At 39.6% G+C, this 16246-nt stretch overlaps 1 protein-coding gene across 1 annotated transcript in view; it reads right to left on the bottom strand.

The window, feature by feature from the left end:
* Positions 1–15997, bottom strand: part of TMEM182 (transmembrane protein 182) — a 30422-nt gene extending 14425 nt beyond the window's left edge. The window contains exons 1-4 of the mRNA XM_032790283.2: positions 15626–15997; positions 15123–15222; positions 14555–14653; positions 1267–1404 (exon numbers count right to left, since the gene is read on the bottom strand). Coding sequence (XP_032646174.1) covers positions 1267–1404; positions 14555–14653; positions 15123–15222; positions 15626–15766 — 478 coding nt within the window. The 5' untranslated portion in view covers positions 15767–15997. The remainder of the gene's footprint in view (positions 1–1266; positions 1405–14554; positions 14654–15122; positions 15223–15625) is intronic.
* Between the last annotated feature and the right edge of the window lie 249 nt (positions 15998–16246).

The raw sequence follows: 16246 nt of genomic DNA, 5'->3' as shown, positions 1-16246 counted from the left end.
GGCAATAAAGATTTCCCACAGTGAACCATGTTCAAAGGACCCTAGCAGCCATATTTCAGAAGGACACTAGGGAGTCTGGGATATTGTTGGTTTGATTCAAGTCTGCATAGTGTAGTGTGGATGCCAGAGCCCCAGATTCAAGCCCCAGTTAGAAAAGTCTTAACGTAGGGTTAAGAATGAGTGTAGACACTCAAGGCCCAGATTCTCTAACACAGGTCAGCTGATTCAAGTCCCAACTAACCCTGGGCTTATATTGCAGTGTACGCTTTCACCTGCAATTTGCCCAATAGTTTTGAAATTTCTGAATACACATCAGTCTCCAGGTTAATAGGCCTAAATGGCCTTTGCCTCAGCATGTTTGCATATATGTTGTTAGTGTTTATTTTAATGTATATTATACATCTGGACACTACTGCTTTAGAAAATTTTCTTTCTGTACTCTGATGTGCAAGAACCAATGGAAACACACAAAAACTTCTCCAGTTTTGTACTGTTCCGCTCAATTTAACTGGACTGTTACTATTCCTATACACATCATATTTTGCTCTTCATCATATTTCCTGGATAATAATAAACATTTTCAATAAAGAAAATGTAAAAAAAGGAAAATATGCTAAGTGTGTAACAAATGAAATCTAAATCAACACATGAACTTTAACTAGGGGACATATTTAGGACACCTGAGAGTCAGAAGAGTCTTTAAGGTTACAATTTCCCAAGGAGACGGGAACTCAGCAATAAGCCATCCTTTGCTGATAATTTTTTTAGAGCTACTATTTATTCAAGTTTCACTTTACAAACAATACTAAGAATCCCATGCACTCCAATCTCAATCAAAATCTTTCTGATATAATGCTTATATGAATGTACTGTGGCTTGCAACTTCAATAAAGTCCATTATGATCGTTTTTCTTGCAAAAATATCACCTTAAATCAAGCACTCCGAAATCATGTTACCACGGGCACCACTAGTAAATATGATTTCATTTTGTTTGTGAAAATTAATCTAAAACTGAAATGTAATTGTGTGATTTAACTTAAATTTTGGGGGTCTTTATCTTAATCAAAATGTAACTTTTATACAGATTTATGCCCAAGAAACATTGGAAATAGCATCTCCAAGTGAGGCCCTTGACATACCCAGAGCACTGAAGTATAGGATTTTTTTTTTTTACTATGGGGGCTAATCAGGTAAATATTTAAAAGCAAGAAAAACAGCCCCACTGTGCTGACAACTACCATTGACTGAGTGTACATGACACCCACCTGCAGTGATGAAAATGCCTCCTCCTGCTTTGTACAGAATATGGCTGGCAAAGGGAGCTGCACAGATGATGAAGAAACTGGCCACCAGAACAGTGATCACCCCCAGGAGCATGAGCACAGTCCAGATACCACGATAAACTGGAAACCAGAAAAGAGGGAAAGAACACAAACATCCTTAGAACTCAAATACAGTTTTGTAGTAAAGATTTTTTTTCTCTTTTCATTTTTTCTTATTATCAAACCAAACAGTCATTCCAGGACTGCTTCCATTGAGGATATATTTTACCATATGGACTGAATTAGTTTTGAACCCTAGATTTTATTTGGTGATCATGAAATAGATAACAGAGGAGTATGAAACCCTGGAGCTCTGTATTTACACAACGTAGGTATGCTTAATAGGTTCTTTTACTGACCAAATTTAAGTAGTTTAAAAAATGGTGCACCAAAACAGTAGCCGGGAAATGTTTGGATCACTGCTCAACTTGACTGGATACAATTGTTCTACCAAAGTTGAAGGGGGATGAAAAGTAGTAAGTAACATATTGATATTCTTAGTGCTGGGCCAATATCACCACTAACAATCTAAGATCCTGTCCTGAATAGTTTTTAAGAAAACCTAACACAGCAAAAATGGAAAGAAAAATGTAAATGATGTTTCTGAAGAACAACTAAGTGCTTTTAATCAGACCCATTCTGTCAGTAAAGCTCTTTGTACTTTATTAAATTTAAAATGTAAAGTTTCACAAAACCCTGTTAGTCAAGGACAAGCCACGCTGAATTAATGGATGAAGCTGGTGATAAATGGGCTAAGAGTTTTGTAATACATTGGCCAAAAAAATGTTTCTAACAATAATTTTTAACTGGTTAATTGCACATCTCTTATGCTAAGTCATCATTTGACAAACGCTAATATAGCAAAATTAATTCCTCTTGTAAATTTAAGAAGGGTATACTAATGCAATTACGATTAGCCAAATTAGGAGTTGTTACAATCTCTGACTCTGGATCTGAAAACTGCAGAGTTCTGGAAATTCAATCAGTAAAAATATTTCTACCTGTCTAAGGAAAAGCATGCAAACCCAATAACATCTAAGAAAAAGAGGTACTACTGTTGTTGGCATGACACAACTAAGCAGCTTTTACATTTGGATTTGTAAACTGAAATTTTCAAATTTACAGCTCTTCAGAAGCAGCCACTCTGCAGTCACTCAGATTTTGTCTAGACTAGGATTTTAAGGTACACTGTACAATGTTAGTTAACATCGTCTAAGTAATGTGTTCTAAAAGTCTACAGCTTTAACTTGACCAATTTAGCTTGAGTTGAAGAATACACTGCCTTTTCGAATGTGTTAGTTATAATATGCTAACTAATGCCTTCTTGTTAACTGAGCTTCAAATATTAATCAGTCAAAGCTTCAGAGAGGTAATCATATGCCTCTAGCATCCATGGTCCAGCTCAGGGGTAGGAAGGACTGACCTTCCATCATCTGTCCTAGAGTGGCTATCAGAGCAGTTAACTCTATTTTTAGGTTCACATCCAGTGCAAAGGGTTCTTCCTTCACAGATGAACGTTGACAAAGATGCCTCCTGGGAACTAGGGCCCCAGTTCAGTAAAGCATTTAAGCACATATTTAAAGGTAAACATATACTTACATGACTTACTTAATGGACAGTGAATCAGGGGTTGAAGGAATAAATCTCTCAAGGCCTTCAGTCTTGGCCCTTTGAAGAAGTGTCCTATTGTGATATTCACATTGGTAGTTCAGGAAGTTTCATCACAATCTGCAGGCCCATTGGACATTACTTCCCCATTTAAAAGCTAAGTTGCTAAACTAGTCTATAACTACCCAACTATTTTGTGATGGCGGCTCAGGAGACTTGAAAGTCGCATACAGAAAAGGACATATTGGCAAAAACAGACCTGGCAAAAGCTTTCCTCTGTATCTTTATGGTTGGTCAGAAAAGTCACATGGAATTGTTTCTGTTTTCTGAGCGGACAAGAACACAAGCAACTTCAGCATAAAAATCTTGGTATGTAATCTGAATATTTACTTTCTGGAACTACTCATACAGACAGCTTTGAAATTTGCTTTCTGTGAAAATTCTACTAGCAGACCTTGATTTACTCAAATGTTCATGGAAAATGAACACAAAAGGGGGTACAAATGTAACTAATTCAGATTCATTAAAACCTTCACATGAATAAGGAAAGCTTTCCCAGTTCTAATAATATAACTATCTTATTAGTTATAAACTAAATCCTGCTAACATCTACATGTGGCAGGTGGTTCGTGTGTATATATACATTTGTATGTATGGCTCCAGGTTTTTTGTTTTAAATACTTACTTATGACTCGTAAAAACAGTGGCCAACTGCTATGATGATCCCAATCTCTGTTCTTGCAGCCAACCACACATTAATTGCCAATTTTGCACACTAGAAAGTGAAGCAAAGCAGACAAGCAAGAGTATATAACTTTGCAAAACCAAAAACTGGGATTTTTCAAATCCACTATATATTTGCCAAAAATTATCCTAACGATTGTCTCCTAAAAGGGAAAAAGGAGAAGTCATGGTAAAAGACATGGAGGGAAGCACTACCAGTAATGAAATGCTCACTTGTCAATGACATTTGTAGCACTAGACTGGGGGAACTCTATGGTGTGCCTCCTTCCTGAAGGGCAGCATCCAGAAGGTGGTAACATGCAACTTCTCTCCTGGCACCAGAGCTCTCACCTGTGGCACTCTATAGGATTCAGACCACTCTCCTAGCCTATTCAATATTTACAAGTGGCATCGGGACAAACTGTGAGTCTCTATGGACTGAAACGCCAACAATTTTTAGACTCAGCTATTTATCTTTCACAACATCCATGAAGCCCTCTGTCATTCAGTTATCCTAATGTCCAGCCAAGATCAGCATATGGCTGTGAAAGAGTTGGCTGAAGCTAAACTCAAGCAAGAATGAATTTATTCTGGTAGTCAAAGGGAAAGACTTTACAGTGCTTGTCACTATGTGATGTCTCCACTAGTCAAGGAAATTTGCCACAGACTTTAAGGTAGTCAGAAGTCTAGGAGTCCTTCTGTACTGTCCACTGAAACTGGCCTCCCACACAGCATCAGCCACAAAAAAATGTCTCTGTTCATCTATCACTAGCTAGGAAACAACATGCCAACTTGGCCAGGTGTCCATGAACTCCTTCATTACCTCCAGCCTGGAATATTGCAATTCCATATATGGTGGCTTGAAACCATCATTCTTTGAAAAGGCTGTAACAGGTCAAAATGGAGCAGCTTGCCGTGTCAGCAACAGTACCCCAGTACTTCTCCACTCTGCTGGGTTCCTACTGAACAATAAGTCAACGTTAGGATCCCAGTATTCATTTTCCAGGTCCTTAAGCACTTAGACCCAGGATAACTAAAGGACTCCCTCATTCTCCAAGATCTCACCAACTCCGCTTCTCAATAACACTGAAGCTGTCTAAGGGCTTGTGTGTGCAGGACACAGGTCATTCTTGGTGGTGGACCACTGACTTTAGAATACATTCCAATGGGAACTATGAATGACCACGAACCTCACTACCTTCAGATCCAAATGCATATCCCACTTCTTTGACCTTGCTTTCCAACACAGTAACACTTAATCTATTGGCATCTCAGGAATAAATACACCAAATTCCACCTAACTCACTCCCCTTGGGGGCAGAATAGGGAGTATCTTTATCTGATTATGTAATACACATTTCTGTCATTATTTTAAACTCTGGAAGATGTTTAGAAACCAAAGCGATGAGGCCTGTCTAAGAACCAAGACTTAAATGTTTCAAAGCTTAATTTACATGTAACAATGCCATTTTATTTTAGACTGATTGTGTATATAGTGAGTACTATGCATTAATGCATTCTTAGCCATCAACATGGGCTACCACAAGTGCCCAAAATGAAAGTACAAAATACTCCCAAACTGCACAAGAGTGATATGTAAAAACTTGCCAACAACCTGGGAAAACGAAGGGTCAAATTATGCAGTCTTTACTCACACTGAATAATACCTTACTCCACAAGTCAAACCACTGCTACTCCTAAGTTTACAATACAGCCCATAGAAAGGGACAGTATGTTGTTGTGCTGCCTGAAGTAGCCTGGGATGGGGAGATTATAATTCCCCAAATCACTATCTCTCTGTCTCTCTGCTGCTTTGGGGAGTGAGTAAACTGCAACAGGTCTATAAGTGTTGCAGCATGCACTCCTCTATGTGCCAGTGTGCTGCTGGGCACGTTGCAGGGAAGGGAACAGAGTCAAAGCTCTCTCCATGCCCTGCCTCTCTACACCTATGTAAGGAGGGACATAGTCATTCTGGGAAGACTGCTTGCAAGAAGCGATGGTATTGTGCACCTGTGCAAGGTATTAAAGGGGAGTCTTACACTCCTTCTACTCCCTTGAGAGAGTGCTTAGGATAGGCTATGTTCTGGCTCAGAGTAAGGTACTACTCAACGGTAGCCAGGGTGGAAGAATCAGATCCTAAGTAAATTAATTTCCCAGATGTACTGAGTTAGTTAACTTCAGTAGTATTTAAGGGATTTCCTACAGTCAAAGAAAGAAAGTGCAAGGGAATACTGCACATTCTGAGGTAACCCTATCAACAGTATTTATCTTAGATACCACCGCTTTATGGTGCAATAATTTAAAACTGAACAGTTCCATAAATCAGCTCAGCAAACTTTCCCTTCATCTCAACACACAACTTCCCTTGGGAGTGTTAGGCAAGCCTGAAAATATAATAGTGCTTGGAACAAAACAAGAGAATAGGCTGTCTGCTCTGCTCCATTCCGAATAGAGCATAGGAACATTAACATTTTCATGTGTTACCAATTTTCCAAATTGTTTAGCATGTAATTTTGTCTTTTTATTTATTTTTTCTGAAGAACATCTTCAGTCACAAGTGAAGCACTCAGGTTGATTCTCTTGTTCCCTTATTAGCCTTCTTTATTTACGAAACCCTGACCATCATCTTTCCAACTGAGGATTAAGGGGATTCCCTTCTGAGCATCTCTACACCATTTATTAATGAGCTGAAGTGGCTGGTCTTCAGCAGTGAACTGAATGTTGAGAAATGGTTCCCATGGTAGCTGGGAGAAATAGGTCCCTACCCCTGCTAGCAAAGGAATTTATGATCTGGTGTTTTAATGTATTATGTACCTGTGCTATAGATAGAGAAGAAAATTAGTGGTATGTTTGATCTAGAAAGACTTAAAGGGTGCCTAATGTAACTACAGCAGTACGACAGTGTCAATGACTGTAGAGAAACATGATAGGACATGATCATATTGGCTTCATTAAGCAGTACTCTCACATGTTTTAAATCTTACATCAAGGAATGTGAGAGGATTTTCCAAAGAAAGAGGGCATCTAAAGTATCACTGGTGACAAATATATTGTGAAATGTTATGCAGCTGAGAATCAGGACTTAATTAGTTCACAGTACACACAGCATGTGCAAGGGTGATATATACCCCAGAAACTATAAAATAAGATATTCAGGCATAGGCTAGCTGAGGACACAACTGTAAGGAGGGTGTGCACAAATCTCTAGCTGGAGATGTTAATACCAAATTTCATGAAACCATACCAATTATTGTATTTTTCTTTCTGCAACACCTACAACTCTAACTGCAAATGCCTTACAATTTGGTCCATTCAGAGAACATACCAAATACATTTCTATAGAAAGCAACAATTTAAAGCAAAAAATACATTTATTAAAATAATGTAAAGCCAAAAGCCTTTTTGACCTGTGTGAGTACAGGTGTATGTAATCATGATAAAGGAGTGCTAACTGTTTTGGATAAGAATTGACCTGAACATTAACCCACAAACTCCAACCCTGAACTAAAACTTTTTTTTCTTTACCTTCTTGTTTTCTGCCAGGGACAGAAGTATCAAGATGTCCCCCCCAAAAAATATAAAATAAAAGCTAGAGATAGAGGGCCTGACACAGCAGTGTAAATCAGGAGTGGCTCCCCTGAAGTCAAATCAATGTAAGGGAGATCAGTTGGCCCATCCTATGAGTATTGGGCCCATCCTATCTGAAACCCAGCTGGAAACACCATAAACCTTGCCAGACAGTTTTTTCTCATAAGATTTCCATTATCAGCAATTACCCCTGAGTAATAATTACTTCTTTAAAAAAAAACCCAAAAAACCCACTAAATCTTAACAGTAAAACACACATAATTTTCATGCTCCTGATACATTTCTCTGTTAAATATTTCTCCCTGGAAATGTATAGCTGGAAGGTTTCCTTTATTAATGTACTACACTGCAAGCTATTGGGCTCAAATATATACCTGTACTATCAATTCTTGCTCTGGAGATAGAAACCCTAGAGGTAACATATGAAATTATTATTTTCAAATGCCATGGCTAATATTTCACAGACTAACCGACTAGAAATGTATGCTAGCTCTATTAGGCTGGTCTCAAAACAGCAACACACCTGCCAAAAATTTGATTCAGTCATCAAAACATAATAGTTGAAAAAACTGAAATTCTCCTCATCTCTACGGACATTCTGCATCCATATAATTATGTATTATATGTTAAGTGTTGACAGTGTGTGCTCAGTACTGTACAAAATATAAATAGATGGGATCAGGAAAAAAACTATAGGTCAGATTATTCAGCTGGTAGAAATCAGTGTACATTCATGAAATTGAGTGGCTTTCTGAGTTGGCTTCAAAGGAGCTATGCCGATTTACAACAGTTGAGGAATGGCTCTTTATTTGCAAATCAGTTTGAAAACATCAATTTTAAAATCAAATTAATGTCTTGACTAGGGACCAAATCTTGCAACCCTCATTCTTGGGAATAGTCCCAAAGAGGCCAATGGGATTACATGTGCAAATCAGGACTATTTGCATTGCAAGACCTGCACAATCAGTTCCAGATTTGAAAGAATAATAATAATATTTCTTTAATTCAAAAAACACATTGTAGCAAAAGTTATTCAACAACATAGCAGATACTACTTGAACGTTGGTGTTAAGTGATCTGGTATAAGTAATGAGATACAATACATTAATAATGACATCAATACATTACTATTTTAATACCATACCCCTACTTTTTCAAAATAGTGTGCAATGTTATCTGTGCAGTTCCCTCTAATATCATGAGAATTACGTGACTACAAATGAGTGTGCATGTTTCTGATTAATGTATTTTGATGATTTATTCATATATTTATGCACAGAATAATTTTGGTTTTCTTTCATTGTTCGTTTGTAACTTTTATTATTTTATGAAATTCAGTGTAAGTGGAGCCAATTGCAGCACAGCTAGAGTCTGTAGGTGTTTGCCTATTATCTGCACACTGTCATTGTAAACTGTCATTCTATCACCAAGAGACATATGGTGTTTCCAAAAGTGAACATGTAAAATAACACAAAATAATGGTGACTGTATAAAGTGTAACAAGTTACAGTTTTGAAGCTGTGACTCTAACTGTTAAAAGCTGATCATGTGGGGGGGCGGTTACAATGCAAGAAAACCAGGAACACTACAAAATATATTTAATTCTCTGAAAAAGCCAGGATTCTGGGTGGCTTGTGTCACCATCTCTCTACCGGAGTTGCCCACCGAGGGCATTGCAGCCTGAGTTTCGGCAGTAGAATGAATTGGGGTCTGTGCCTGATGTTTTGTAAACTTGTATTTTAAATGTATCTAGCAGTGTTTAAAGACAGCCACAAACTCTAAGGCCTCCATCCGTATGTGCAATTTTGATCACTGTCACCTGAGCATACAAGCATTGCAGCTTGAAAACTGAGCATGCAAAGGAATAAGCAAACAAATGGAGGGTGGATTGAGGCCCCTTTGAACTGTTGCCCCTAAATGCTTTGGGCCAAATTTTCATTGAAGTTATCAGAGTTATCCCAGCAGGGAATTTGGCCTTGTGTGTGCTACTTAAATCTAGGTTTAGAAACTCCTTGGCTTGGGAGACTGTTTTCTTTCCTCTGCCTGAGCATCTTTAGCTGGGCAAACTGGAAATGATTTTCACAAATAACTGATCTCAGTGTGGGACCAGAAAAGCATGAATATTAGTGTTTCTGCTACAGCCTGCAGCTAGCGCCAAATTGTTCTGATATGATGCAAAGCCCATTAAAGTCAAATAGCATATACAGGGCCAAATACTTTGCCTTTACTTGGTTTGAAAAATAAATAGTTTAAGAAAAATTTAGGCACCTTTGAAAATTACATACATATTATATTTTTTCACACGTTTTAGCTTTAAAACTTCAGTTGTTGTTTTTACTCAGATTCATAGATTTTAAGGCCAGAAGGGACCACTGAAATAATCTATTCTGACCTCCTACATAACATAGGCCACAGAACTTCATCCAGTAATTCCTGCATCAATCCCATAACTTTTGTTTGAGCTTAGAGAATCTCTTTTGCAATACACATGTTACAAAAAGGGTGGCTAGAATTTTTTTCAGAAGGAAAAGTGGTTCTATTTTTTATCCCTCACAGTTTCACAGTTAAAATATGGCTTGCAGGATTCACTAAAAAAAAACAGGTCACCTTCAGGAAGAGACAAACTGTGGAAGATTTTACCTCCAAGGCTGAATGTTTGAGAAAGTTATAAGCATGTTAAAATGGGGGTTATAATAGAATTTGTTTTGCAACACTGAGGCTGAGGTTAAGGTAAGCTGGGACCATCAACCAACAGTAGAAGAACAAATAAAAGGGAAGCAGTAATATCAATATTTTAATAGTTTCCTTTTATTGTATGGTTAGTTGAGATACAATATTGGACACTGCCAAATGGATACAAAAAGTAATAGGTGAAATCCTGGATTGACTGAAATCAACAGCAGTTTTGCTATTCACTTCGTCAGAGCTAAGATTTCACCCAGAGTATGTTAAGAATAAAAGGATACACTTCTAGTATTTCTTAATTTAACAAATGCTGATCCTGCAAGTTGTCAAAAGCTTGTTCTACTAAAATACTGTGGATAGGAGAGTGCTAGACTAAAAATAGGTAAATTTCTGTACTAGCAAAAATGATGATAATGTAAAAAGGCATTAAATAGCAAAGGGAGTTATTATGATCATGATAAAATATTCTTGAATGTAAATATCTGCTCTAATAAAAAATTAGACTCAGATGCTGAAAATGAACTTGTGTGGCATGAACTGGATGCAGAAACAATCTCTTTCTTACCAGAATTTTAATGAGCTCCAAACCAATCCAACTGTTTCTATTTGTATAGTAGGGATGGCTCTGAATATAGAGTTCCTGGGACATCACTTATAGTACAATTTTCTCTGTTTTTAATCTCCTAATATGAAATATTGCTAGGTAAATTATATTTGAGCAATGAATCTATTGGCAAATATTAACTAAAATTAATAAGAAATGTTGATGATGTTCCTTTCTCTCATTCTTATTCTTTGTTTGTCCACTTCTGTGTAATCATATAATGTAATTTGGGGATTCCTTATGAATTTATGAATGATTGGATGGATGCAAACTCCTCCTACATTATTAGGAGAGGAAGGTTCCACAATATGTCACTGGAAAGACAAATTTCTCTGGTGTGCTGCAAAGTCATGGGTTTGACCTATGATCTTGATTGGCCACCTTTGACCTTCTCCTGGACTACTAGTTAATATTTTTAAAAGGTCAACAGAACTGTTGACAGCACAAGTTATTTTCTTATGTAAGCAGTATATGCAACAAGAATCAAATCCTGAAAACACTTACTAATAGGGATAGAGCAGGTTCAAGGACATACAGCAGTCATGTATCTATACATTATGAGACTGAAAGACATCCAGCATATATCATTTGAAAAATAATTTCCCCTAGAGTCCATAAAATCTACGATTTGACCTTTGACAGCAACGTCACAACAATTGGCCCAATTTGTTTTAAATGGCACTTGCACAAACTCAGTTTTCCAATCATAATGCAGAAAATAATGTCCTTACTACAGTATGTTAGAGATATTGTAGTACAATATCCATGTTATTATTTCAAATATCTCACTTTAGGAGAGTACATGTTTTGAAATCTTACACTGCATACATGCAAACATATCAGTAAGACTCTGATGGGGTGTCCACATCACACAAGGCCTGAGCACGTTAAAAAGGGCCAATTAACCTGGTAGGCTACATCTGGAGGAGAGCCAAGGACTGATAAAGTCTAACTGAAGATGAAGTCCATCTGGGCAGGGGCAGGCTGTGGGTAGTATAAAGCTAGGAAGTGGTGAGCAGGAGCAAGCTGCAGGGAGGGGCTCTGCAGTCACTCCCTAGACAGAAAGGAAGTTGGCTAGGGAGGAGTTCTAGGAAGAGAGTAAGCACTGGGATCCTAAACTGAACTAGAGTCTGACAAGAAGCCAAGAGAAGTGGCTACTGGGATCAGAGAAAGCTCAGGCTGGCAAATCCTGAGGGGACCAGGAGATAGAGAAGTGAAGTGGGAAGGCACACAGGGAAACGACAATAGGGTCTGAGACTGAGCAGGCCATGGCTGCTAGGCATAGTGTCCCTGGGCTGGAACCTGAAGACAGAGGGCGGACCTAGGTTCCCCTAGCAGTCACTGGGAAAGTGGCACTGGACCCGGACTTTGACCGGAAGACTGTCTGACGCTGCAGAAGGGGAGGACTAAATAGGGACTGGCCAGAGAATGGAGGCACAAAGAGGAACACCCGAAGTCCCAGAGATAGAGAGAGGGGCCATGGTGTGAGGAACCAAAGGAAGGGGTTTCCAGACCAGGCAAGAGCCAGTCCCCAGATCCAGCCATGAGGAGATGCCCCCAGCAGTGAATTGTACCCTGTTACAAATCTGGTGAAGCATAGTGGGCATGGCAGTCACCTCCAATACAAGGGTAGGGTAAGACGCCATACTAGAAAGAGACACTGTAGCGACAGTGTGCAGAGACCTTTTCTGCAGAAGGCAGATACACCCTCTCAAGTTGGACCCTTGAGTTTCTGCTTCTGGTTAAAGGAGACAAAAAAACAACCAAAGGGGATCCAGGTGCTACTTACACAGGTCCTGGAGAACCAACAGAGTCAGTGGGAAGCACAGTTATACCCGCAGAACTATTTGGCAATGCTAGCAGAACAGCAGCAATATTTATTTAAGATCCTCTGAGAAGAAATTTTCAGAGGCTGCAGAAGGGAACAGAAAAGAGATCTCAGGGCCAGGAGGCCAGAGGCCTGGCAAGAGAGTGTTATGCCTGTTGGGGGGGTGGGGGGGAACAGTTACAAAAGGGAATCCCCCTAGCTAGTTCATGACAAGAGGGCTTGTCCTGAAGGGAGGAACACAGGACAGACCAAGAGTCCCACCTGTTGCGAGAGCAGGAAGCAGAGGTGTCTGTTTTTTCCTGTGGGGAACTGGGACATGTGAGGAGGCATAATCCTCACAAGAAGGTAAAACATAGCCAGGTAAAGGACAAGATATCAAGAAAGGAAGAGACAGTTGCCCTCAATAGAGGCATAGTAGTAGTAGCAGTAGTAGAGAAAGCCATCTGGTCTATAATGATGAAAAGTGGGAAGGAACTGGAAGGAAGAAATGGTCCCATGAAGATAAAACTGAATGATAGTGGGACAAATACAGAGATTAACTAATATACAATGGGGAACTCAGACCCTGAGGGAAAGGATGCTGAGGGAGAGCAGACCCAGGGCAGGAGTTACAAGAGAAGTTGGTAGCTTAGAGCAAGCCATGGAAGTGGCTTCACAAGCCTTAGGGTGTTAGCAGAAATACCAGAACATCACAGAAGAGAAGAGTAAACTACTTCTCATGGTGGGTGACCCAGAGACGGAGCAAGATGACTTGCAGGCCCAACTTCAGCAACTCCAGGATAGAAGGTACCCAGACCCTCCCCCACAAGTTAGTATATGTCCACCACCCCACACAAGGCATGAGCTGGTTAAATATGGCCAATTGACCTTATAGGCTGCACCTGGAGGAGAACCAGGGACAAAGTTTAATTGAAGATGAAGCCCAGCTGGACAGGAGCAGGCTGGGGCTTAAATAAAGCCAGGAAGCTGAGAGCAGGAGGGAGCTACACGGAGAAGCTCTACAGTCACTCCAGAGAGACAAGGAAATGTATGGAGAGAGTAAACCCCGGACTATAGAGTGACAAGAAGCTGAGAGGGGTGGGGTAGCCACTGCAAATAGAAGAAGCTCGCATTGGTAAATCCTGAGTGGGGCAGAAGACAAAAAAGTGAGGTAGGAAGGTGCCCAGGGAAATAGCAACAGGGTCTGAAATTGAGCAAATGATGGTTGCTAGGCATCAGGTCCCTGGAATGGAATCTGGAGATGGTGGGGAGCCAGGGTTCCCCTACCAGCCAGTGGACCTGGACTTGGACCAGAAGACTGTCTGAAATGGGATATGGACAGCTTGTGCAGTGGGATGCTAACACCCTGGAAGTGGAGGACTAAATAGTGATCTGGCTGGAAGGTCGAGTCACGGAGAGGGAGCACCCCAAATCCCAGGGGGGTGGGGGACATGGTGTAGGAACCAATGGAAGGGAGTGCCAGACCAAGCAAGAGCTGACCTCTAGACCTAGCCACAAGGAGCCATCCCAGCAGTGATCAAACCCCATTACAAGCCCAACGCAAAGACACAGGAACAAAAAACATCGTTCTGGAGGGAACCACTAACTCAACCAATCAAAGAAAAGCACAAATAAATGCAGTAGGATAATTCATCACATGGACAACCTAATTCTATGAGACTGACTTTTAATTTAGTGGAGTTTAAGATAAATCTGCTCTTTGAAGACATCAAATGGTTCTTTTATATTCTTATACTATATTCAATTTTAAAATTTTGGGGGGAAGATATTTTGTTTATTGGGAAAACAGAAAAACACACACTTAAAAAGGAAATTTTACATTTGCAAACTACGCTCCCTATCCAGCAAAGGCCTTAAGCCCATGCTCAGCTTTAAGGTTGTGAGTAGTCTCATTGACTTCTATGGGACTATTCACACGGTTAATGTTAAGGATGTGCTTAAGTCTTTGCTGAATAGTAACCTAAATATTATGGCTTCCAGAAATGAGCAGTCCAGTCCTGGTGAAATGAAATGATAGAATTTTTACTTATATTTTTAATTTCAAACACAGTTTAAAATCATATGGACTATGGAATTCCAAAGCTCCATTAATTAAACTGCATGAAATGATAAACAGCTGCTTCATAAAGAAGTATCCAAATTGTTCTCCTGAAATTATAGGCACTGTATACATCTGAAGCCAAGAAAGTACTTACTGATTGCAGAGTCATAGGAGGTTGAGTTGTGTTCATCTCGAATAAAAGGAAATGGAGAAAGATAGGCATGTGTGCAATTCTTAGACGGCGACTGGTTGGCTAGGGGGAAAAAAACCTAAACATTAATGTCTAGTATTTATATGATCATGAGTTGTATTTGTGCTGAGTAGAACACTTTTAAACACATTCTCTAAAGTGGCAGACTGAATTCTATGGGTCCAGCCTCCAAGTTCATATTCAGGCAAAAGCTCCATTAACCTCAGTGAGGGTTTTGCCTGAGTAAGAGATACCAGCACTGTCAGCTCCATGCCATCCGGGGATTCCTCGACCTAGGGAGAATGCCCAATTAGGGAAGCTGTAAGGGTGATTTGCACTGCCAGAGCAGTAAAAGCAATCATTTGGGGGGCCAGAATCGTGTGTGTGTGTGATAGAGAGAGAGAGACTCCTTATTTATGAGATAACAGCATATATGTATATATATAGATATTGCACCAGATGACCAACAAAAAGAATTTCAGCCTTTGCATCAAAATGATAAAGGTAATGTAAAAATATAAACTACACTTACTGTACCAAAATTTCCAAATATTGTTAGTCTCCTCTTCTACATCTGCAACAAACCAGCACCTCCAGAAGAAACCTTCATGGTGGAAAGTGACCTTCTCCTCCTGGGCAAAACAAACACAATCTTTGTAGCCTGCATGCACGAGCAGACTCAACGCATTTTTCAGGTAGCTAACAGAATCAAATCCCATCAAGTATAGGTTTTTAGTTGAAAATAATAAGAAAACGCATCTTATTTGAATGCAGATTATTTAAAGAAAACCTGTACAATAACTCCTTTGTCAAAAGCTCAGATCGCATCTCGTGGTTCTGAGCACAATGGCCCTGATCAAAGCCAAATTAAGTAAATAAAAATCCACTAACTGCAGTAGGCTTTGGATCAGGCCTATAAACACCGGAATCAGACTTAGTGTCCATACAGTATGTTCTTTCCACATGAAGAAGAAATTAACACATCTGTGAAACTAATGCCAGCTATTATTCTGAAGAAAAAATATACATACTAACCGTGGTATTGTTTGGACCTTCTGAACATCTTCCAACTTCTGTAGCAAGAAGCCAGTAATCTGTCCCAAAGGCCACCAAAAAGAGCAAAACTCCCAGTGCCCCGAAGAAGCCTCCAAAAAATATCCCCACACTCAATTTCATTGCTGATTTGATTCCAAATGAATCTGATTTTTTTATTATTATTATTTTAAAAATCAACCCTCTCAAAGTAAAAAATTAGGCAAGTGGACAATAGGTGCGGGTTGCAGTATGCAGCCTGTGTTTGAACAAATTTCTCTTTCTTTGCCTTTCTGTTTTTCCCTGTGCCTGGTGGGTTGATTTTGTGTTCCCTGACTTGTGTTCCACAAGGCTGACTTCAGACTGACAGATGGAAAAGCCCTTCTATTTTAGGACATTGATGGAAGAGCTTTACTCTGTTTCTCTATCAGGCCGTGGCCAGTCAAAAATAGCTGACCTTCCCTTAACTATCCAGAGAGACAGGGAGTGACTTGAAATATTATTGCAGTTGGTGCATCAACAACAGTGGCAGGGAGATGAAGTTGCAGTGACCTCATCATTCCGCCTGGGCTGGATTACAGCACATAGTTACAAGCACTTCCAACGTGTAAATTTGGCAGCGAA

The sequence above is a fragment of the Chelonoidis abingdonii genome, chromosome 1, assembly GCF_003597395.2.
Source record: "Chelonoidis abingdonii isolate Lonesome George chromosome 1, CheloAbing_2.0, whole genome shotgun sequence".
In the NCBI taxonomy this organism is placed as follows: domain Eukaryota; kingdom Metazoa; phylum Chordata; order Testudines; family Testudinidae; genus Chelonoidis; species Chelonoidis abingdonii.
The sequence above is the reverse complement of the archived record's forward strand: the minus strand, read 5'-3'. Positions and strand labels throughout refer to the sequence as shown.